The sequence below is a fragment of the Tiliqua scincoides genome, chromosome 1 (assembly GCF_035046505.1).
Source record: "Tiliqua scincoides isolate rTilSci1 chromosome 1, rTilSci1.hap2, whole genome shotgun sequence".
NCBI classification, from domain to species: Eukaryota; Metazoa; Chordata; class Lepidosauria; order Squamata; family Scincidae; genus Tiliqua; species Tiliqua scincoides.
Window position 1 is genome coordinate 255714515 of NC_089821.1, and position 23895 is coordinate 255738409.

At 45.7% G+C, this 23895-nt stretch overlaps 1 protein-coding gene across 2 annotated transcripts in view; it reads right to left on the minus strand.

The window, feature by feature from the left end:
- Positions 1-11160: 11160 nt before the first annotated feature.
- VASH2 (vasohibin 2) overlaps positions 11161-23895 on the minus strand; it is a 57178-nt gene continuing 44443 nt past the window's right edge. For both annotated transcript variants that reach the window (XM_066611721.1, XM_066611720.1), the window contains 2 exons: positions 21361-21476; positions 11161-11577 (listed from right to left, as the gene is read on the minus strand). In XM_066611721.1, coding sequence (XP_066467818.1) covers positions 11505-11577; positions 21361-21476 — 189 coding nt within the window. In that variant the 3' untranslated portion in view covers positions 11161-11504. The remainder of the gene's footprint in view (positions 11578-21360; positions 21477-23895) is intronic.

Consider the following 23895-nt stretch of genomic DNA (forward strand, 5'->3'; position numbering starts at 1 on the left):
CCCTTTAACTAAAATATCATTATCACTCAACCCTCAGTGGTGCACCTAAAAAAAAATCCTCCTGCTAATGGCTTGATATGAGACATGTGATGTCCAAAGAACTTGGGACAAAAGGGCTTTAACCAGTAGATAGTGTTGTCACCCGAACCCATTGACGTGAAATAACATGCTATTGTGCTACTTCATTTCAGTGGATCTTGCATTGGAGATAGTGTTCCAAACCATTCCATCATGCCAAATGATGGGCTGCATCTAGTCTAAGCTTTTATAATTGCAGCTTTCCTTTCTGAAATGATCCTATGAGCATATGGCTACAGAAATGTGCCTTTTACTGCCGTCCAAAGAAAGGGAACCTGTTTTCTTTCTGGAAAATACTGCAAAGGGAAAATACGCTTGAGGAGAAAACCTGCAGAGTCAAAGTGTGTCTGGCATGTTTCCAGTAAATGGAAATACCAGTAGTTTTCAGTACCACCTTTTGAATATTTCTTGTGTTCAGTTCACAGATCTGTACCGGAAAAGTTGAATGGATAATTTGTCTTGTGGTGGTAAACCTCTTGAGCACTTTGAAAACTAAAGCTGTGAGTGCAAAATAGCATCAGAAAAAGTTCCCCATGTCGGAGAAGTGTTCTTGCAAATCATCCCCACATCTCAGGTTGTATTGCAAGCAGACTTTATTAATACATCTGCTAAAAAGAAGAGGTGGATAATACTGAGTCACTCTCAGACATCTCTGCGACCATATGACTCTTGTTGGGTCATCCAGCCTAGTGCTGCTTACTCTGACTAGTAGCAGCTCTTGTAGGTCTTTCCCAGCCCTGGTGCCCAAGATCCTTCAGCCTAGAGATCCAGGGATGGAAGCCAGAGACCATTGGCCTGCAAAGCATACATGCATTCTGTCACAGAGCTAAAGCCTTTTTGGCAATGTGCCTCTTGATTTTGGGCATGCAACTGACTTGATGTGTGCACTCCCATGATTAGCAAGCTAGGAGGTGGCCTTTAGCTTAACTGTATGAGATTCCAGTATGAGATTACTGTATGAGAAAAGTGTGCCTGTGTGTGCAGGGCCTAGGAGAGGGGGGTAAAGGGGGTAATTTGTACCTGGGCTCCGGATCAAAAAGGGGACCCGGGAGCCAAAGGAAGGGGCCCAGACATTTCTTGGGATCTTACGTTTTCCAATCTCACCCAGACTCATTGCCCATGTGGGATGCTGGGAACATTACCATGGGCTTATGGTGTGAATTGCCACAAGCCATACATACCAGGCCCAGGAACATTCCTTAACAGTGTCACGTCTGAGAGGAAGCTGGCCTGCTACAGTGGATCTGCTTATCGTGAAGGAGTGTAGAGGAGCTCAGGACACAGCTGCGGGAGTGCAGCTGCTACAGAAGCATGTTTTGGTGCAAACAAGACACTTTTCATTCTAGTGTGAGTCTAAATACTAACCTCCTGAAATAATTTTCTGTATTTGAAAGATTTTAGAGAGACTTAGGAGTGTATTTGGTTTTCTGTATTACTGTATCTAGCGGTCAATGCCGGGCAGGCAGGTAGACCTGAGCTTTGCATTGGGAAGACTAGTAGACCTGGGTTCCAAAGACTATTCTGGCTGTTGCCACTTTCCTAGTGCCTGTTTGGCCCCCATTCTGCCCACCCCCATTATCATCCCCACTCTGTTTCACCACTCCCTCTTTGGAAAGGGGCCCAAAATAAACTTTGTACCTCCTGATAAGATTCCTCTCACAGGCCCTCGGTTCAGGATTTCTTCTGGAGCAGGCAGGAAGGAGGGTGGTGGGCAGGGGTGGGATAGACGCCCCTGCCGCTGCCTTTGCAAGTCAGTGCTCCTGGCCCGGGGAGTGGAAGGCGCCAGGGCCTAGGAGAGGGGAGGTAAAGGGGGCAATTTGTACCAGAGCCCAGGGTCAAAAAGGAACCAAAGGAAGGGGCCCAGAAATTTCCTGGGATCTTACAATTTCCTATCTACTCAGACTTGTGGCCGTCACAAGATGCTGGGGATAATACCATGAGTGCGGCTGCAGCTACTGGCAAGCCGTATATGCTGGGCCAAGGAATGCATACATGACATTCCTTAACACATTGTCAAATCTGGGAGGAAACTGGACTGCTACAGTAGCTTTTTGGCTTGTGGATCTGCTTACCATGAAGGAATGTATAGGAGTTCAGGGACACAGCTACAGAGCTACAGCTGCTGCAGAAGTTCATTTTGGTGCACACAGGACACTTGCCATTCTAGTGTGAGCCTCAATATGATGATGCTCATTTTCTGCATGATTTTCTATATTTGAAAGATTTTAGAGATACTTAGGAGTGTTTGGTATTACTGTATCTAGCTGCCAATGCCTTGTGGGTGGGTAGACCTGGGCTCCAAAGACTTTTCCTGCTGTCTCCACCCTCCCCCACTCTGTTTCATCCCTCCCCCTTTGCAAAGGGGCCCAAAAGAAACTTCCGTACCCCCTGATAAAATTCCTCTCAGAGGCCCTGAAGATGCCTAAAGGTCTGGGTGTGGCATTGCTCATTCAGGGGGACTGCTGGGAAAGGGAAGGGGCAACGTGTGTGTGTGGGGGGGGGGAGGCGGCTGCTGCTTAGGAGCTTGGCTGCAATCCAATCCATTCTTTCAGGGGAGTCTGCCCCATTGAATCCAGTGGGAGTTACTTCTGAGTAGACATGCACAGGATTGGGCTTCAGGGCTGCAGTCCTATCCACACTTACCTGGGAGTCTGCCCCATTGAATCCAGTGGGACTTACTTCTGAATAGATATGCCCAGGAGGACTGCAGCCTGACATCACAGTCCCTGCTTGGCTACTGCTCCTTCCTGAGCAGCACTCCTTGCCTCTCTGCAAGCCCTGAGAGGGAGGCAGGAGCAGGCCAGGGAGGACGCCCTTCCTCCCTCCCCCCTCACCTGGAGATGCGGGTGCTGCTCCAGCGCCCTGCCAGCCCATCCATCCTTCGGATGCAGAAGGGTGGAAGCTGCTCAGCAGGCAGCTGCCGTGGAGCCCGGCCAGTTGATCCCGGCGGCCTCCCCCTTAGAGAGGCCACTGCTCAAGCATTCCGGTCTCCTGAGCCGTCAAGTGGCAGCCCGTTCCGCAGGTGCACCATATGCCTGCAAGAACGTTTGTGTGTGCAAAACCTCCTCCTGATGCAGGGGCTGCTCGGAAGCCGGTTTAGGGTGTCTGTGTGTGTGTCGGGGGTGGAAGCTCAGCCCAGGTGGACCCCTGGCGGAAGCCCAGCCAAGGGCAGGCGGGCTGGCGGAGGATGGAAGGGGCTAAGTGGGGCAGGCAGGCAAAACGGGGGCGGAGGACGCCCGGGGGGTCCTCGCTCCTGGCGCTTCTTGCCTGGGGGGCCAATGGCTCCCTCCCGAGACACAGTCCGAGGCTCCAGCGCTCGCCTGCCGGCAGCCAGCATCACTCTGCCGCTGGACTCGCGCTGCCTTGTCGGTCACCGGGGGTGGCGCTCCTGTGCCCTTTGCCTGCCCAGGCGGCCGCGGGGAGCAAGGCGGTGTAGCTGCCAGCGGGAGGCAAACTCCTGAGCTCAGGAGGCGGAGCCTCCCCCGCTGGGCGGCCCCACCGTTGCTCCCGCCTCCCCTTGACCTGTCGCGGAGTCCTCCAGTGGGCTCTGCGCATGCAAATGAGGGCGCTGCATCCCCAGGAGCAAGTGAAAGGACTGGGGCTTCTCTCTGTTGCCATGAGGGGCTGGACTCTGGTCCTGGAGCGGGTGCCTTCAGCCATTGGCGTGAAGGGGAATGTGGCTCCAAGGACAGCGGAACCCAAGGTGCTTCCAGGTTGCCCCAACAGCCCTGGACAAGGGCTGCCCAAGCAGCTGGGGAGGAGACTGGATCAATATTGGGAAGGTTTCCATTGCATTTCGGGATCCACCTGAAGCAAGGAGACAGTCGCAGTCGTGCATGCAAGAGATCTGGAGATGGCACCATTATTATTATTAAGAATATTTATTGTGCTGCTCTTCAACAGAGAAGTTCACAAAGCAGTTTACTCAGAAATAAAGCAATCAATGCTCCCCTGTCCCCAAAGGGTGCACAAACCATAAGAAGACATGAGAAGAGCCCTGCTGGATCAGGCCAAAGGTCCAGCTTCCTGTATCTCACAGTGGCCCCCCAAATCGCCCACACAAGACAACAGGCTCACCCCGCATCCTGGTGCCCTCCCCTGCATCTGGCAATCAGAGGCAGCCTGCCTCTAAAACCAAGAGCTTGCACATACCTATTATGACTTGTAACCAGAAGAAGCACCAGCACCAGCCACTGGAAAAGACACCATACTGGGGTGAAGAGGGACGGTTCCTCTCCCCCTGCTAAATGTAAGAGAAGGAGTGGCGTAGCTAGAGGGGTGTCCAAATGCTAACTTTTTTTTTTTGTAAAGTGGCCCTTCCTTGCCTTCAGAGCCATTTGGGGCAGTGAGAGCAACACCAAGCCTGGTATGGCTCTGGTGAGGGGGAGGGGGCACTTTACATGGGCATTCAGGTGCCTGGAAACTTAGTGTTTTGACCCCCCTCTTCCCTTTACCCCTGGGTAAGGGCTGCTGGCCCCAATGGGTCTCCTCGGACCTGCACCACCTCTGGAGGTAACGCAAGTCTGAGGAGAATAGAGTGGCCTGAAGCCACTCCGTTCTCTGCTGGGACAGGGGTTGGGATCTGGCATAACTGCCGGGTCCCAGCCCTGCCCCACCCCCGGCTCCCCGCGCGCCCACCCCCAGAGCCACCCATTGCCCACCCTCCCCCGCCCAGAAACGCCCCCCTCCTGCCCCCACCCCCCACACCTACTGTTGCTGCTTGTGTTGGTGCGGGCGCGCCGACACAAGCAGCAGCGAAGAAGCTGCCATGGAGGCTTCTGACGGCCTCTGTGTGTCAGCACATCTACATGCACCGACACGGCTTCCTCCCACATTACAGCACGTTTGCAACCCTCCTATGCCGGCCCAAGGGACTTGGGCCAGATAAGGCGGTTAGGATTGTGCCAGAAATCTCAGAAGGAAAGAGGGCTAAACAGGACTTCCAGTGGCCAGTAGTTAGGGACCCAATGTCCTGTATAACTGTTTGCCCTTCCCAATGACATACAATAATAGAATGCATTATGCAAAAATGGATATTTGTATAATATGTGCAGGCTGCACAATTCTGTTTTTCCTGCTGCAGAATTTAGATTTGCTTCACTTTGATTTTTAAATGCAATGTATATAAAAACCTTTCTGTTGCCAAGATGCAACATTATCTTTAGTTCCTTGCTTAGAGAAACAAAACTTAAAGGACACAAGTGCCCTGGGGAAATGAGCTCAAAGCGTCTAGTTTTCAGTCTTGAGAAATCTTTTCTATCCATAGTGGCACATCAAAGCATAGCTTGAGCTTGCTTAGCCTTCTGCAGCATCCCCCTTGTGATTCCAAAGCTCATGGGGCAAAAAACAAGGTTGTTTCAGTAGAAATGTGATGGGACACCTTGTGTGTATGTTGCAACCCCACAAAGATGAAGCACAGAATGTGATCCTGGGTACAGAAATGAGCTGCAACTTTTGCTATTTCTTTTTTTTAAGTAAGTTTCTAGTAGTTAAAAAGTTGGCAACCTTCAATCTTGAAAGACTATGGTATCGCGCTCTGAAAGGTGGTTCTGGAACAGCGTCTAGTGTGGCTGAAAAGGCCAATTCGGGAGTGACAATCCCTTCCACACCGGGAGCAGGTACAGTCTGTCCCTGGTCTGTCTCCCTGGCTATGGGCCTTCCTTCTTTGCCTCTTAGCCTCAGACTGTTGGCAAAGTGTCTCTTCAAACTGGGAAAGGCCATGCTGCACAGCCTGCCTCCAAGCGGGCCGCTCAGAGGCCAGGGTTTCCCACTTGTTGAGGTCCACTCCTAAGGCCTTCAGATCCCTCTTGCAGATGTCCTTGTATCACAGCTGTGGTCTACCTGTAGGGCGCTTTCCTTGCACGAGTTCTCCATAGAGGAGATCCTTTGGGATCCGGCCATCATCCATTCTCACAACATGACCGAGCCAATGCAGGCGTCTCTGTTTCAGCAGTGCATACATGCTAGGAATTCCAGCACGTTCCAGGACTGTGTTGTTTGGAACTTTATCCTGCCAGGTGATGCCGAGAATGCGTCGGAGGCAGCGCATGTGGAAAGCGTTCAGTTTCCTCTCCTGCTGTGAGCGAAGAGTCCATGACTCGCTGCAGTACAGAAGTGTACTCAGGATGCAATCTCTTCCAGGCCCGGTCGATGCAAACGCATCCAACAGATGGGAACATTTCAAGAATGCCGTTTACAACAACGCCTTGTCCATATTTGGCAAGAAGACCAACAAGACGGCAGACTGGTTTGAAGCCCACTCTGAGGAGTTGACACCAGTCATTGAGGAAAAGAGGAGAGCTCAAGCAGCACACAAGGCCTGTCCCAGTGAGCGCAACCTGCAGGTCCTCCGAGCTGCTTGCAGCAAAGTCCAGCAGATTGCCAGGAGATGTGCTAACGACTACTGGCTCCAGCTCTGCTCCCAGATACAGATAGCAGCTGACATGGGCAACATCAAGTTTCGAGTACCCATGAAGGAAAATACTTGGGGCCCAATCCTACCCAGCTTTCCAGTGCCAATGCAACTGTGCCAACAGGGTGGAGTGGAAATGCGCAAGATATCTCAAGGAGATAGGATGTGGTGTCAGCAGTGGCCCCTTTAAGGGGGCAAAGGGTGTGCTGCACAGCTGCTGCCACTAGAGACAATGAGGTCTCTAGGAATATAAGTAGCACCTGCAGGAAGGAAAGAGGTGTGGGTAGTAGGAGGAGGAAAGTCTGGGGAATTAGATTAATGGACTGAGGAACTAATGGCTGATGGACTAGCTAACTAAAGGACAGATGGGTTTGGAGATAGGTGTGTGGCTGCCATGCCCAAGACCTGCTGACTACCAAGGTGCTGCTGTAGTGGCTGGAGGAGCTGCTGGCAGGAGAGGGGAGGACCTCTGCAGGTTGTACAGTCGAGCTGCCCTGGTGGTGGGGTCCAGCAGTGCTGCAGGGCAGAACTAGGGCCATTGTTGGGGAAAGAAGGGGAGCTAATTTGCTTAAAGTGGGCATAATTCTTGAGGTGGAGCTTGGTCTTGGAATCTGGCAAGGCACAGGGTACCTGCTGCATTCTGCAATGGGGAGCAGTCACAGAGTTCTCTTCAAGGTTAGGGAATATTTATTCCCTTACTCTGGGGCTGCATTACAGCTGGATCATTGCTGGAGATTTGATAGGATTGGGCCCTCAGAAGCAGTATGGATGATACCTGATGAAATCTTAGAAGCCAGAGGAGTTCTGGATAACCTTAATTCTGCAGCATAAGTCTTTCCCTCATCTCATAATTATGCAAAAGTACAAAACTGCAGAAGTATGCAAGAACAAGATACATTATGGAAATCTGGTTATGCAACCAATAAAATCTGACTTTTTGGTTCAGGATTTGGGCCACCTTGCTGTAGAAGTTATTTTTTATTAGACAATCCTCTGGAAAAATACATTCCTGGAATTTTTGAGAACTTTTTGAGTGGAGTCCATCCCACTCTGGTTGACTTGATCAGAAACCTGCTTTCCATTGATCATTTGCAAAACAGAAATGAAATATGGCCCTGTCCTTGACTTGAGCTGGAAAGGTGGAGCTGCTGTTTCCGATCAAACACTTCACAGGGAACACTGACAATTTTGGGAAAGGTTCCTCTGGTTAATGGCTATTTGAGTACTAGCAGATGTAAAGCAACAATCATAGGCAGAGATTTGCCTGGGGGCTAGATCAAATCCCCCCTTTTTACTCAACAGCTGATTGGCACAATTACAGTGTTTTAATCAGAGTGCTGCTGGATGTTATACCCACATACAAATGAATTGGGACCAAAGTTAATCACAGCAATTTTGTAATTCTGTTACATGGTTTAAAAAAATGTACCGGAGGCTATTAAAAAGACTTCCAAGACATTTTATTAAAGTTCCATGCTGCACTGAACATACAAATGACAAGAAAATCAAAAACCATGCATGTTTCTTATCCAGAACAGCATATGACAAACTGATGGCAAGATATAAACCTGGTCATTGAAATCACAGTTTTTAAGATTAAAAAATTGCAGATAAATGTTGCGATATAATAGGAGTCACTTGTAGGTAAGGAAAACAACATAAAACCAGGATACAAAATAATCCACCCATCATAGAAAAGTTTCATTATGCAATGGAAAGGCTTTGGGGAATGTGGCAAAATCCAGAGTTACAGGGGGAAATGTAACTTCCATTTAATCTCAAGCTAACTTGTGCAAGAGACGTTCATGGTGAACGGTGCCCCAAATACTTTATTAGAGATGTACATTATCATACTTTAGAAAAACAGGGGGGAAATTTAAGTACAGAGGGTATATGGCACATACATTTTTTAAATTCAAAATGTATGCAAATTTTACCACTGGGTGACTAAAAGTCACTGGAATAGGGAAAAATTACATGAAATCAGCCCTCAGTAGATTCTGAATAATGAGATTCATTAATACTATACTGTTTTACTTTTTTTATTTTCATCCAAGAGTTGGATTTTTCTGGACACAACCAAATGTCCTAAAAAGAAGATGACCCATCCCATCCTCCCTCGACAGGGAGTGTGTATTGAGTCCTTCTCTCCATGCTCTTTTGTCTCCTTGGCCCTTAACAAGGAGATTGTGCTGGGCACAATGAAATGCACATGGTCCTTGTTGAACACTGAATACTTCCATACATCAAATGCAGTCCAATCTGGCCATAATCTTCCCCATCACTTAGCGTCCAATCCTATGCAGGTCCGAGCACTGGCACTGAGCTCCAGTGCCAGCACTCGGTGTTGCAAACATGCCATAAGGCACATCTGCAGCACTCAGAGAGGAGGAATCACCAGTCCCTGCCAGTTGGTGTAGGACCTCAGTACCATGCTGGGATTCCATAGCACAGGTGGGGGTAAGTTCACCTGCTAGTGGAGTGGGTTTGCAGGGTAGGGGGAGGTGTTCCTGGGCGGGGGAGGGTGGGTGAGACAGGAGAGTAACTGGCCCAGGAGGGGGGAGGGACTGGCGGAGCCCTGCTCCACTGTATCCTATCCTCAGTGTAGGGCTGGGAAGCCCACACAGAGGTTCTCAAGCCTGAACTAGCAAAATAGCCAGTGCAGACTGGAGAAGCTCCATTGTGGAGCCTGGGGCTGTCCTCAGGGGAAGGGGACAAAAGTCCCCTTCCCTGAGGAGATCTGTGGTAGCCCCGGCCGTGCCGCTGGATACAACGGTTGCCATTTTGGCACCATTGCACCTGGCAATGGTGCTGAGTATAGGATTGGGCTGTCCATCACAGCTAAGGAGATCAGGAGTGGGCAGAAGACTTCTGTGCTGCCTTCTCTCCAGAGCACTTGCTCCTGTCCCTTCTCAACACTGACCACGAATTCACATTGAATACACCTGAACACAAAGCATGGTTCCCTCACTAACCAATGAATGAAATTATGGTTCAAAGTGGGTTTGAAAGACCCTGTCTTTGATGGAAGCTAGCTTACATAATACAAAACCACAGATAATGGGAGAGGGTAAAAACTGCTCCAGAGATGGAAGGTGCAAGGGAGACGGAATGTGCAAGTGCATGACTTGCTCTCAATCTCTTAATTCTATTTGAGAGATCAGCACTGTTGCATCTATACTGGACCTTGAAGGTCCATAGCAGCCCACTCCTCTCCAAACCCAATGAGTCATTTTTTAAGGATTTACTTTGTCCAAATACAAGATTTTATTGCTGTGTTCTTAAAATACATTTCCTTGGCCATGGATTTATGCCTTCCTTTATTTTATTTTTTTTACTGTAATCCATACTGTCTTCCCCAAACACATTGGCCATAATTTAATGCAAGAGGATGTCTGATCTTAATATAAGATGACAAGACATCATCACCTTGAAGCATCAACCTTTAGAAGAAACAAATTTTGAACAAAATTACAGGCATACAAACAGAGCAAGAAGAATACATTCATAAGGGAAGCCCATTGATTCTGACATTATTTTTAAGAGTGTTCAATACACACAAACTATAATGTTTATCTGTACAAAACAATGATTGTTGGTTCTTCAGCATGATCCAAAATTCCCCAGGGTATTGTGTGCATATAGATTGCTCCAGACTTTACACTGGAGAATTCTCTAATGTTCCATGGGCACAATGGGGAATTCCCATGGCATATGCTAAGCACTCCCCAACACACCGAACAAAATGGAGCAACTCTTCAATACACAGAGCCCCATGTGACCTCCAAGGCTGGCCTAAGACCTCCCAGCTCCTGAGATAGTCCACGAAATGCTGCCCCCACCCATTCCCTATATCCCAAATGGAGGAAGAGCAGAGACCTCCACATTTCCTTTTCCCCTCTTTTCAAATGTGGGGAACAAGAGCATGCAACCACCTCCATTGGCCTCATGCATGAGCCAGCCCCAAACAGTCTCCCTTGCGCATCAGAACCACTGTTTTATTCCCACTTGTGCTTAAAGGACTGTAGCCTGCAAAGGTTAAAAGTTGATGACAAAATATTTTTTAACGAGTTTTCAAAAATCATCATCAGTCAATTTCTTTTTTTTAAGATGGACAATCAACCTCAACAGGTTGCTGAACCGCCACCATCATAATAAGACTTCAGTGCTTTTAAGAAGACACTTGCATATAATGATACTTTCCATTTCTTCATACACATGCATATAAGAATAAGGCGGAATAGGTGTGGTCGGGAAGGGTCCAGTAAATGTTCTGCTACCAGAAAAGCTGGGAACACAGTACAAATCCGTTACAAAATTAAAAGACTGTCAGTTTTGCATATCTATTGTAAAGGTTCTTGAGGTAATATTGATACTCTGACCAAAAAAAATTCCACTCTCAACCTCTGGTCTGCTGTTTTTATTGCTGAATGTCACATTAATACTGTACCCGAGACACAGTCTGTGGACCGCCTCTTTTCCACTGAAATCCATTGAAATGAATTGGACTTGCACAAATCTCGTTCATTTCAATGGGCATTGTGCAAGTTCTGGCTAGACTGTGCCTTTGACTTGCAATCTACTGCACCCCAGCGCTTTTGAACACTACAGAGGAATATACTTCCATCATCGCCACTCCTAAACCCTACAGACATCACACAATGCTCCAAGCCCAGAAAAAATAACCACTATAGAAACAATGATTTCAATCCAAACAAAAATCAAGCCACGCCACGGGATCTCCCCTTTCTAAACTGGTGGAGAATTAACAATTTTATCATAGGTAAAAACACTTTTTTTTTAATTTCCTTTTTTCTTGATTTCACTCCATGGATTTAAAAATAAAAATACCACCACTGTCATTGCTAGAATTCCTAGTATCTAGTAAAATATTAAATAAAATCCTTATGGTTCATAATAAATAGTCATAGCCCCCTCCCCTTTGTCCATTGATCACAGGATAAAGTGCAATAAGAAGCACTCTGGAAGCCATCTTGTTTGGCCCCTGGTTTGGTCAGATGCGTAGCTGGTAGCCGACTTCATTCAGAGTAGAGAGATCACCCACCTTCTTGTCCATTACAGCTGGCCTAGAATCAAAAATGGGAGAGGAAAGCATTGGCAAGGGTTAAAATATCATGTAAGAGCCCTCAGAAGTATCATATTACTGTAATTCTCTCTCTCTCACACACACACACACACACACAAAATCTCCCTCCTACTGCTTCTTCTCTAAAATGGATTAGAATACATTTAACGCTAATAGTGGAGAAACAAAAAAGGGAGGGAAGAGCCCTTTCTTTCAGAGATATTTCAGATACTAGTTCTGAACAAAAACTATCTAAGCAGAAATGAACATTATTATGGACTCATGAAATATGCATTTTCCAAACTTCACATGCTATCAAACGTGAAGATAATCACTTCTGTTAAGTGACATTTCCAAGCAGCTGCAGGCTGTTGTTACTTCTGGTTCTCAAGACTTAACAGAAGAAGAATGTAGACATGTTTCATAACTTGTGCATCACGACTCAGACCTGAACGTGAACCAAAAACTGAACCAAACTTACTTTTTCCCTAACTAGAATAGAACCTGAACTATTATTTCAAAGCCTCTGTCAAACACAATCAATAACAACCAAACAAGCATCAGGTAACTGGTTAAGAACAAGCCTGAAATGCACACAAGTACATCAAACCAATATTGGGGGCATTTGGATACATTTGGAGTTTGTCCGGATTTAGGTACTCTGTCCTCCTTCAAAGGTTGTTGGAAGCAGCTCACAAGCCAGAAGCTTGTTGCTTTAAGATTGTTGTAACAGCTTGGGAAGGTACATAACCTGGCAGAGGAAAGGTGAGAGGACTGCATTTTGTTCTGCACTGCATAATGTTTTCCCCTTGGTGTAAATGTTCCATCCATCTCCATAATTTGATTGGAACTGTTAAAAGTTTAAGTCTTGTCATTCTAGCAAAAAGGCACCAAGCAGCTCACACAGACCCCATTCCCCATCTCCACATATTCATCTACCCCAACTACAGACATCTGCCCAAGGCTGGGACAACAAGCCTTCAGGACCTTACTCTGGAGATAATTCCAAAATGTTGGTTATGCAGGTTTTGCAGTGTTTGGAGATGGTTATCCTGTAATCAGGGGAAGCATTTCTGGAACTCGTGCAATAATAGGGGGAGACTTTTAGGTAAGGCAACCACAAGTGCTGAAGCTTTGGTGCTTGTGCACCTATCAGCTACTCATGAGGAAGACTGCAAGCGGGACTAGAGGAGGCACCTTGTGAATGAGTTGGTTGGGGATGATTTTTGAACTGTGTTCCTAAGCCAGTTGTGTGCTTCAGTTTTAGAGCTGATGGTTATTTCTTTGTTTCTCGTATAAATGTCAAAATGTAGTGAATTCTGTTCCTAAGAGTTGCTGAAGGGCTGGTTAGACAGCCATCTAAGAAAGGTAGACACTCTCCAAAGACCCAGGAATGTCATGCTCACTTTATATTGGGTAAACAGATGTTTGAATTAAAGGGGAGGGGGCCCAACCAGCCTCCCAGTCAGTGTTCTTGGACATTTCCTGATTGCTGCTTTCCAAATTCCATGAAGGACCCATGCCATGACTTCAGTACCCTAGGACTACACTCCTATAAACACTTACTTGGGAGGAGCTAGAAATCCACTCATCTCACTGGGACTTTCTTCTGAGTAGACATGCATAGGACTGGGTACTAGGGTATTTGCATCCTGGACTATTGTGTCCTGGTCAAATGCATCCTGGTCACTGGCATCCTGAACACTTGAGTCTGAGTTTTTTTTCGTCCAAGTTATTTGGTGCAAATAACCAGGCAAACCTGGGTGCAAATGTCCAGAAACACCAATGGCATTTGGCTGGGACACAATTGTCCGGGGCACAAAGATCCTGTCACAATGGATTGCGCCATAGGAGTGGCACAGTGCATACTTAGCATGCAAATGGTGCCAGTTAATCTGGCATCTCAAGTTAAAGGGTCTTGTAAGAGTGGTACAAAAGCCCTTAGAGGATGTTGCTAGTAAGAGGAGATAGCCCTGGAGGAAAAGGACCTCTGGTCAGCTCTCTCTCTCTCTCTCTCTCTCTCACACACACACACACACACACACACACACACACACACACACTTTTTGTACTTGGGTATGCACATTAAAAAGAAGACATGCAGGGAATTCTGGCAGCAGCTGAGGTAATCCAACTGTTGCAAGAAATACGTTGACTAATCATAGCTTGCCACTGGGAAAGTGAAGCCTCCCCTACAGTGAATGCCAAGGACCTTATTCAGCTGCTGCCAAATTAATAATGAAGCCCAGGGGAGGGCAGGGAAGGTGCTGAGTGAGGACCTGTTTCCTCCCCTGGCACCGGATCAGCTATAATTAGTGTGCTCAAATTAAAAAATGTACAAATGATAAGACATGCTCCCTTTGTAGATATTATTTGAGCTGAAAAAACATAAGAGCTGAAGCTACAATCTTCTAATTAATTGTGCTAGAGTAATCCTGTTGAAGTGAAGGGATTTGCTCTGGGTCAAAAGGCTTAAAGATGGCTGCATGGAAATAATTGTTCTTTGAAAAATAACTTGAAGCCAGCTCTCTCTCTCTCTCTCTCTCTCTCTCTCTGCTTCAACAAGACACTACAATAAAGGAAATGTCATTTTTCTTTTGACAGAATGAAGGGGCAGGGAGGTGGCAAAGGACTGGTGGAGGCTGTCAGCAGAATGACGTGGTAGAGTACTGAGGTGGCGCAGAGGACTACTTCTCATGCAGGTGTAGGAACTGCATTTTGTAATTCTGTCTTATATGAAAAGCTCCTTGTATTCAGTAGGAACATGAAGAAAAGTTGAGCAAATCCTTGTCACTTGTGTGCTTTTTTTAAAAATTCAGAGGTTTATTTTATTTTACATTAGGGAGTATTCAAAAATGTTACCCTCACCTGAAGTGAGGTGGTCCAGCATTCTATTACTCCAGGCTACCACCTCACTGTGCTACACAGGTGGTCCACACTTGTAGCAGAACACAGTGGGAATGAGTAGAATGGACTGTACCATTCCAGTGATGCTGGGCGGTTAACCCTTTCCCTCCCACGTAATTTGCCCATTAAAAATCCTGTCTCCTTTCTAATGCTATTTTCCATATTAAGGTAAAAAGGAAGACTAACTAGTACACTTGGGTTTTCCCTTATGGGACAATAGCTGCCACAAGGAAAGGAATAATTTTCATCAAAAAAAATGGTCTAGGGAAAAGTGTTAAAAACCTTTCCCCCGTTGTCACAATCCAGACCCCAATTCCACACCAGTTGCTTTTAAAAAACATGTAAACACCTATCTAACTTGGGCCCTCAAGGCCCGACTGTGCCCACGCGTACTTGCTGTGCAGTATCTTTGTTTGATAGCACTCCTCTGGAAGGCTTTGGAAATTAGGGGAAGGCAGTCTTGGCTATGGTGCCCCATCAGAGGATGTTCTTCCTTACTCATCCATTCCTTGATCAATGCCAGTATTTAGAAGACCCTGGGTTAGTCACAGCTTGGTAGTTCACCCAAGACTTAGACTGGACTGGAAGGGCAATTCTAACCGTTTTTCTGGGGCCATATGCAGAGAATGTGCCATAGAACTAAAACCTGCATTTTGTTAGAACTATTCTGCATGCCCAGTTTTCTTATTAATTGTTCCTGGCTCTCTGCTATACTCCCCAGCTGCCTCACCTGGCATCAGGACTTGCTGAAACTATTGGGCTACCTCTGGCAGACCAATAGCACTGTCCTCCCTGCTGCCCCTCCCAATCTGTGCACCCTTTACTGGCTCCTTCCTCTATGAAGACTCTTTAATCCAAACAATGCCAAGTGAATTGCCAAGTGTGTTGGATGTGATCCTATGATGGAGCTGGTCTCCTTACTTGCCCCTTCCTCCCAGCATGCTCTGCACTTCCTGGTCTGAGTAAACAGCTATGTGGAGGAAGGAACAGTGGTGGTGGACGGGAGGGAAGTGACAAGCATGTCTGCTGCTCCCCATCTCTTGCCCAATATGAACATCATCATATGGATGGGCCAGCTGTGCCTGGCACCATGTCTCATGTTCTTTCAGCACTGGGCAAAGTCAGTTTTATTTTTCCAGTCTTATTTAAATGTCATCTTTAAATGTCACCTATCTGCATTTTACATCTTAATAGTTTTTAATGCCACTTATTGATGTTTGTTTTTATGGTACAAATTAGTTTTAGGGTTGTTGCGTGCTGGGCAGTGGTTCCCAAACTGTGCACTGCGACACCCCAGGGCACCACAGCAAATTCACAGGGGCACCACTGGATGTCCTCAGTGGCCTCTTCTTCCCAGCTCTTCTGGTCTCCTCAATCTGGGCCAATATCAAATGACATCTCAGGGGAGTGCTAGCAGTTGTCTCATCCTCCCAACGGCATTGTGCTACTGCAACAGGGTACCATGACCAGGGGTAAGTTGACCCAAGTTGGTAAGAACCACTGAGATAGGGTATACATTTTTCAAAACAAGTGAGTAAGATGGGAGAACCAATCATGGATCTCTATCATTAACAGCACGTAGAAGTAAATCCTATTGTGTTAAATGGGGCTTACTCCCAAATCTGTGTGTGTATAGGATTATAGCTGAACCCTAGTTTGATCCTGAGACAACAGTCCCCTCATACAGAATGCTGGGTAAGATGGACTTTTCTTCTCTTTCAGCCAAGCTATTCTTAACATTTCTAAAAGTCTTGCAGTGAGAACTGCGTTCTTCTTGAAGATACTATATTATTCTCTGCCATTTTTGCTGCAAAGGGTCAAGGACCAAACAACATGTTAGGTAAACTCCATCATTAGGGCTGACATAGTTTCTTTTTCCTTAGTAAAGAGCACATATGGGGGAGGGGGACTAAATCTGGATTAAGACCACAATGTGGGGGGGGGGGCTTAACCCATCTCCTCACGTGCCCTGATCTGGATTGCTTACTAAGGAAAAAACAAGCAAGCACATCAGCCCTCATAACAGGCCGCACAGTTTTGCCTTAACGTACTCGTCTTGAGCACTGACCATGGTGGCAGTTCTGCACCAGAAGTGGCTGACCTCTCTATGGGACCACAGCCTGCCAGAGTCCCAAGGAAGAATGCTTGTCCCTGGCTGCTCAGAGAGCTAAGCACCATTGGGCAGCAGCCAGGTCCTGTGCAGCTGGTGTGTGATCAGCAGTTGGCACTTCAGAGGATGCTCAGCTGACACTTCTTTGTCAGACAGAGGCCTCCCCCACCCGTGAACACTTGTGCCACCCCCTAGCAACTGGAGAAACAGCCACAGCAGCACAGAGATTAAAATACCCTCCTGAAGACGGCACACGGAGACAGGAAGGAGCTGGCATGAAGGTTGCAGCCTCTAACAGCTATAATTATCCAGACACAAAATGAGAGCAGAAACTCCTACTAAGAGGCCCCCAAGAATGTTGCAAGACAGATATAGCATGAATGTGTGGATAACAGAGAAGACAGTTGTTAATTTAGCAGCTGCTATGACACTTAAGTATATTTAGCCAGGGAAGAGCACATTGTGGCTGCTAAGATACAGTGAAGGGACATCTTAAACAAGCCAGTGTTTGCTACACCCAACCCCCCAGGGCAGTGGTTCTCAAACATTTTAGCACAGGGACCCGCTTTTTAGAATGACAATCTGTTGGGACCCACCAGTACTGATGTCATTCAGCTGGAAGTGATGTCATGGCTGGAAGTGACATTGTCAAGGATGAAAAATGTTAACACCCCCATATGACAAAATCAAATCATATTAAGTTAGTAAATTAAAAGTTTACGATAAGCGTACGTTTAAAAATTTATTTAAAATAAAGAACCCCTCTTATCCTCCCAAACAGTTGCTGATCTGTTTAAAAAAAAAAAAATTCCCCAAATATCACAAAGGCTGCAATCCTATCCACACTTACTTGGGAGTAAGCCCCATTGATTGTCATTGTTAAAAGCATATACATGTTAGCTTGTTAAAGGACAGACCTGTAACCTTTCCCCAAATGCAGTCATTTACCATGGTAGCATCAAGTCTAATATATTAAAAAATAAAATGCATTTTGACATGAATAGGGACCCATCTAAAATTGGCTCGTAATCCACCTAATGGGTCCCGACCCACAGTTTGAGAAACACTGCCCTAGGGTCATATTGTAGACACTGTTGCTCTTTTCCAAGGCATCTTATAATGGTTACTTTTTTCTTTTAACCAATTTCTGCCCAGCCCAAATTCTTTTAAATTCTTTTTGTATAAATGATCATGGGTTGGTTCCAAATTTACCTCTGTACGTTAAAGGAGAGTTGAGCTCACAATTAGTACCTTTGCATGAGCCAATTCTCCTTCTGTTCATGGAAGCAAGTGCAATACTAAATTTGGATCCAGTCTTGTTTGTTGTTTATTCATTCATTTGTTTTTCTGTCTTATTAAAATTGCAATTGGACTCACTGAAAAAATAAATAATAATAAAAAAAAATAGGTGGCCCACAAAACATGCCCTCCATCAGCCCATCCAATAGAAGAGATGAGGGGGCAGAATAGACTACTAGAACAAGCAGGTACATAGAGTAAAAAATAAAAGACAACAATGCCAAGTATAGAGGAACAAACAGATTTTGAAAAGGGAAATGACATTTAGGAGAGAGGTAAAGGAGAAGTGATCAGTAGAGGAACCCAAGTAATACATGGAGACACTGCACAAAAAAATAAACTTATGCCATATGAAAACATCAGTGTCACCCATTATACAGTAAGTGCTTTCTTAGCACAAAGATCTGGATCACTAACCTATAGGTCCATCAAGGGGGACGGGGACATGGGGCTTCCAATACTTTTGGCCACCAAAGTAGTTCTATGAATCTAAAGCACTTGTTCCCAACCCATGGTCTGTGAGACCCTGAGAAGTTGTCCACAAGGACTCGGGGGGGGGGGGAGATCACCTACCACTTCTAGCATCTTGCCAAGCTAGTGCTTTCCCATGGACCACCAGAGAGGGAGAATGGACTATCCACAGGTGCAGTTGGCACTGAAGTGTCAGCTCTGGCTGTGGGCAGTCTGTTTTCTGTGTTCTCTGGTGGTCCATGAAGAAGCACTCACTTTGGAAATGCTTCCTCATGGACTACCAGAGAGAGCAGAGAATGGACCACCCACAGCCAGAAACAAATACATCAACCTACAAATCTTCTCTAAAAATAATAAATCTTCTATATTTATTACAAATTTAATTGTATTTTTGTGTTTGGGAGGTGGGGGATTATATGTGGTCCATGATGATTTCAGTTTTTGCCTCAGTGGTCTGAGTGGTTGGAAATGTTCAAAGTGGGTTGGCATGTCCAACTCAGAACAGGCCTCAAGAACAGGCATTTATCCATGATTAAAATCGTCAAAGTAAGATCCAACAAAGCAATACTAATGCCAGTTCCCAAATCTTTCCAAAACAGTACTCTTTAGGGCATCTTTAGGGCACTCCCAAAACCTGTAAATCAAATTGGCATCAGTTGTGTCATTACCAAGAGCCAGTATTATCACAGAGGTGGAATTGTTTGCAACCAGTGTAATCGTAACAGAGCTTCCTTGGTAGATAAGCCAGAAGTAGATAAGCCAGAAGTAGATAAGCCATTCTGGTAGATAAGCCAGAAGCTTATCTTGGTAGATAAGCCATCTCTGACTTTAGGGCAGAGATTCTCAAACTTGGGCATCCCTTTAAGGAGCAGAGCGGGAGGAATGCAGCGACACAATCCCTAGGATCATGCCGCTGTCGTAGGGACCAAGGGCTTTCCTTTACTTACACAACGCAGCAGCAGCAGCATCCTGGGGGGGGGGAGCCCCGAAGATGCCTCTGCAGGGTTCCCCTATGCATGGAGAATGTATAAAAACCATTGTGGCCCACTTCCAGTTTGCAGTCACGAAACCGAATGTGGGTCACAATTTTTTTTTTCATTCTCTACACATTGGGGTGCCCTGTGGAGGTATCTACAGAGATCCCCACTCCCCCAGGACACTGCTATTTGTGTAAGTCAAGGAAAGCCCCTGGCCCCCAACAGTAATGTGATCCTGGGGATCATGTCACTGCATTCCCCCCTCCCCTGCCAAGACTTACCTCAGGAGTTTTACTCCCGAAGACTTTGAGAACTCCTGCTCAAGAGAGTAGTTAAGCAATATATAAATTCCAGGTGTCACCAGCTGCAAGAGACACCAGGAATGTTCACAACCTAATTCCAGACTCCACATATTGGGATCCATCAAATCAAATGCAGCCCATGAATGTCAGCCCACCAGAAGCTCAATCAACTTTCATGTTTTTCTGCCTGCCGTAACTCAATGGTTCTACTTTGCACATAGAAGGTTCTAAGTTCAGTCCCTGCTTTCTCTAGGTAGGGGTGAGGAAAACCACTCTGAAACCCTGGAAAGTCACTGTCAGGCAGGACAAACAAAACCAACATCAATGGACCAATAGTTGACTCACTATAAGGCAGCTTCATGTGACTCCAGAATGTGACATATGTCGCAGACCCAACCCATGATTGGTGGTTTGCATTCTGTTTGGTGAGTCACAAACTGTATAGGTCTGGCTTAGTTGGAGATTAAAATGTGGCCCTTTGAAGCTCTTTTTTGTATAAGTGCTTATCTCTAAATAAATCTCTACCAGTGGCTATTTCTAATGTACTCTTTCCAAACCTATGAATATTCTCACTATGAAAATCTGGGATGTCACTTGATACCTGAAGACTCCAGTCAGTCGAATAGGATTCAGTTTCTGCCTAAAAAGATCAAGAAAGCAAAGTCTGCTGTAGGATAGATTATTTTGCTTTAAACCGATGTCTGCTACCTTTAAGTCTACTGTTCCATGTTTTCCACTTTCTTTCATGTCTCTTGTCACTCAAACCACTTTAGGTTGTATCTGGTCAAATAGCTAAAGCCGCTGACTTCAGGAGAAACGTTCATTTAATAGACAGAGAAAAAAATAAATAGAGCTATAATTGAGTATTGCTTTAATCTTTCTGGAATCTTTCCCAATCTTTAAGGAATGTTTTTTTCATATTGACTTATCTGATTAGGATCCCTTGAGCCATCTGTTATGGAATGCCCAAACACTGCAAAAGATTCTGTGGAGTGTTCTAGACTAGAGCACACACTAAATTCATACTGGGCTTTGGACAAACCTGTTGGGCCTCACAACAGAGAACAGAATCCTAAATGATGCCCTTCTCTTAACCTCTGACTACAGGGAAAAATTGACAACCTTGGGGCATAATCTGGAGGCCTGTGATGCAACAACTTGCTAAAAGCTACACAGATCTGGATCTAGTCAGCAGCTGGATGAGAGACTGCCTAGGCCCCATATGAATGCTGCCTCGAGATCTATCACAGAAGATTTTTTTAAAGCCTCTTTATTAAAAACAGTGGTTGATAAGTTGTCGTTAAAAGGAGATCTACTATTTGAGGAATCTCTGACAAATTTGCAAGGTTACCCAAAACAGAGTCAGAAAAAATAATAATAATGGAGCTCACTGTCACTGTCAAGTACCCCTCCAAAATAGGTAAAGAGGCACCCTTTAAAGTGGTGACTATCTTACATTTAGCAGGGGGACCGCAGCTATCCCTCTTTGTTTCAGGATAGCAGCTTTTCCAGTGACTATTTGCTAATGTCCCCTTTGCATCTTTTAAGACTGTGAACCTTTTGTGGATATTTGTTCATGTGCTGTGAACAAAATGTGATGTTTTGAATGGTGATGTTGTTGAAAAGCAGTATCCAAAGATTCTATGTCATTATATTATAATAATATTACCTGACCCGATTAGCACCTGATCCAGCACATGGGGACAACAAATACTCACGATTTGTCTCTTCGGCAGGTCCGTCTCTGAGGGCTGGCTTGTCTTCGTCGGGGGGACAGGGACTTCCCTCGTGATCTCTGCTTGACTGGAGAATGGGCACTTGCGGGTTTCAAAATCTGAAAGGGGAAAATGAGTTAGTTATGAGACATTTTCCATTCTAACAGTCGCTTTATTTCTTAAAAAGAGAGATGAATATTGGTTTCTCTGATAAAGGGCTGATTGTGGAGTTTTCTGAATATATCCATTGGCTTTTTCAAATGGTGAATCAATTTGGGAAAGGTCTTATCTTTCATATTGAGGGGAGGCCCTCAGCCTTCCTGAGACTACTGGTTACCACTATGGAAAGCTGGATGTTATGGCTTCCCTAACCCAGCAGACATTCTTACATTGTTTCTTCACCTTTTTATGGACAGCTCTTTCAGTGACATTCCTGGGGGAGGGGAAATGCCACAGGCTTAATTCTATCCCTTGCAGTCACTGAGCGCTTTTTCCAATTAAAGCTTCAATTCTCAAGTTACTAGACCTCAATGAGCACTTGGTAGCTTCCTGAAAGGCTAGGCAGGATTCTGAACCTTTGTTCCCAACAGACAATGAGACAACTTAGTAAAAGAGATTTTAGTTTATTAAATACATAAGGTTACAAAAGGCGGTAAATACTAGAGGCATAAACATCTAGGAAACATATCAGCAATAAAATAACAAAGCTAGCTGGCTATCTCTATTCATCCCTATCTCTCACCTGGGTCAGCTTCTTGTAGATCTTTTAGCTCCAGGCTACCTGTGATGCCCACGGTGGACAATGGAGTTCACAGCATGCAGGATGTTGCACCCAAAACCTCTGTCCAAGAAGGAACTGGACACACCCCTTGGGCCTCATTATTATACTTCTTATGCTAATAGTACTGAGGTGACTTCATACTTATTTAGACTGTCCAATCAGAAACTTTTGAGGACAGAACCTTCTCGAAGTGGGTCTGGTTGCTAGTCCTCCTAATTCTTACCCCTCCCAACTGGAGATCCACAGCTGCATTTCATCAGCTTGATAAGGCACTACAAAGGTTCTGTCTGCAAAGGTGCTACATTCCAATGGGTTGTAATTCTTGTTGTCTGTCCTTTCTGGCCAGCAAAGGAAAGACAACAACAGTCTTTGTGTTTGTTTACTCACATTCTTGCAGCTAGGAACTGCTAGCAACTTCTCTGTTACTGACTTAGTTTGGTTCAGGCTCCACATGCTAATCAAGGCCTAACATGTACATATTCACGACACCGCTGTCACCCCCTGCCCCCATCTGGGGGCCTCTGAAGAACTGGGGAGGCAGCCTGTGCTTCCTTGGCTCTCCAGAAAACTGGAAGTAGCAATTTTTGGCCTTTCAGAGGCCTCAGAAGACCTTCAGAGGGTTGGGAAGTTGGCGTGTGGTCTCCCTGACTTTCTGAAAGTCCCGAGATGCAGGTGGGGGTGGCACTCTGCGGGGGGGGCAGCACCCTGCACTCCTGGCTTAGGCGCCACAGGGGCCAGGATCACCAGTGAGTCATTTAAAGTGCTTATGATATATATGGAAAGTACACCATTTCTAAGGCACTTATCCTGCCAAATGGCAGACAGCAACAGTTGGGGGTAATTAACCCTAACATAATGACCCCTGAAGCATATCTGCTTGGAAATCAATCCTGCAGAGCTCAGTCATGGGATTTGTTTTTTAGGAAGTGTACATAGGACTGTAGCTTGAAGGGCAAAACACGTGACCACTTAGAGTAGTGTTATTCAAACTGTGAGGTGCTCCCTGGGGAGGCACCACCGAAAGCACAGGGGAGGCGCGGGATGTCCTCTCGCAGCGACACAGTCACACCAGCTTTCCAGGGCAGAATGCGAGCCCCTCCGTCCCCAAATAAAACGCTTCCTATTTTACCAGTCACCAGAGCTCTTAAACTTGTTTCCATGCAGTTGAAGGGGGGGGGGAGAGGCGAGCACACACTTTACTTGGCCAAGAGCAGAAAAAGGGAACAGTTTTTAAAGTGATTTAGAAATCTTGTTGTTTGACTGAAGAGGAGAGGCTGTATTTTTAAAGTGATGAATCTTGCTACTTGAAGGGAATACTTATCAGCCATTGGTGAAGTGATTGCCAGCCCAATCCTATTCCTGGGAGTAAGCCCCATTTAAGATCTGCATTTAAGTAATGGGACTTACTTCTGAGTAGACATTCATAGGATTGAGCTGTGCATCTCCTAGTATAGGAGACAAATCAGCCTCCTAACCAAACCCTTATCAACTTGGATATATTTTCATGGTCTATTTTTATTTTCCCCACCAGCTGCTGGAAAAATTAAATGTAATTTAATTAATAAAGGGTTCAATCCTAACCAAAGAGAATGGGAGAAATGACTAGTTGGATTGGGGTCCACAGGGGTGTGTGTGTGTAATGTTGGTCAGACTGGGTGTTCACAGAGTTCATTTGATAAAACAATTCTATTGGCATGCTTACAAAGTTTAAAAAAATGAGTCCTCCTGGACCAGACAAAATCTACCTACTCCAGCTT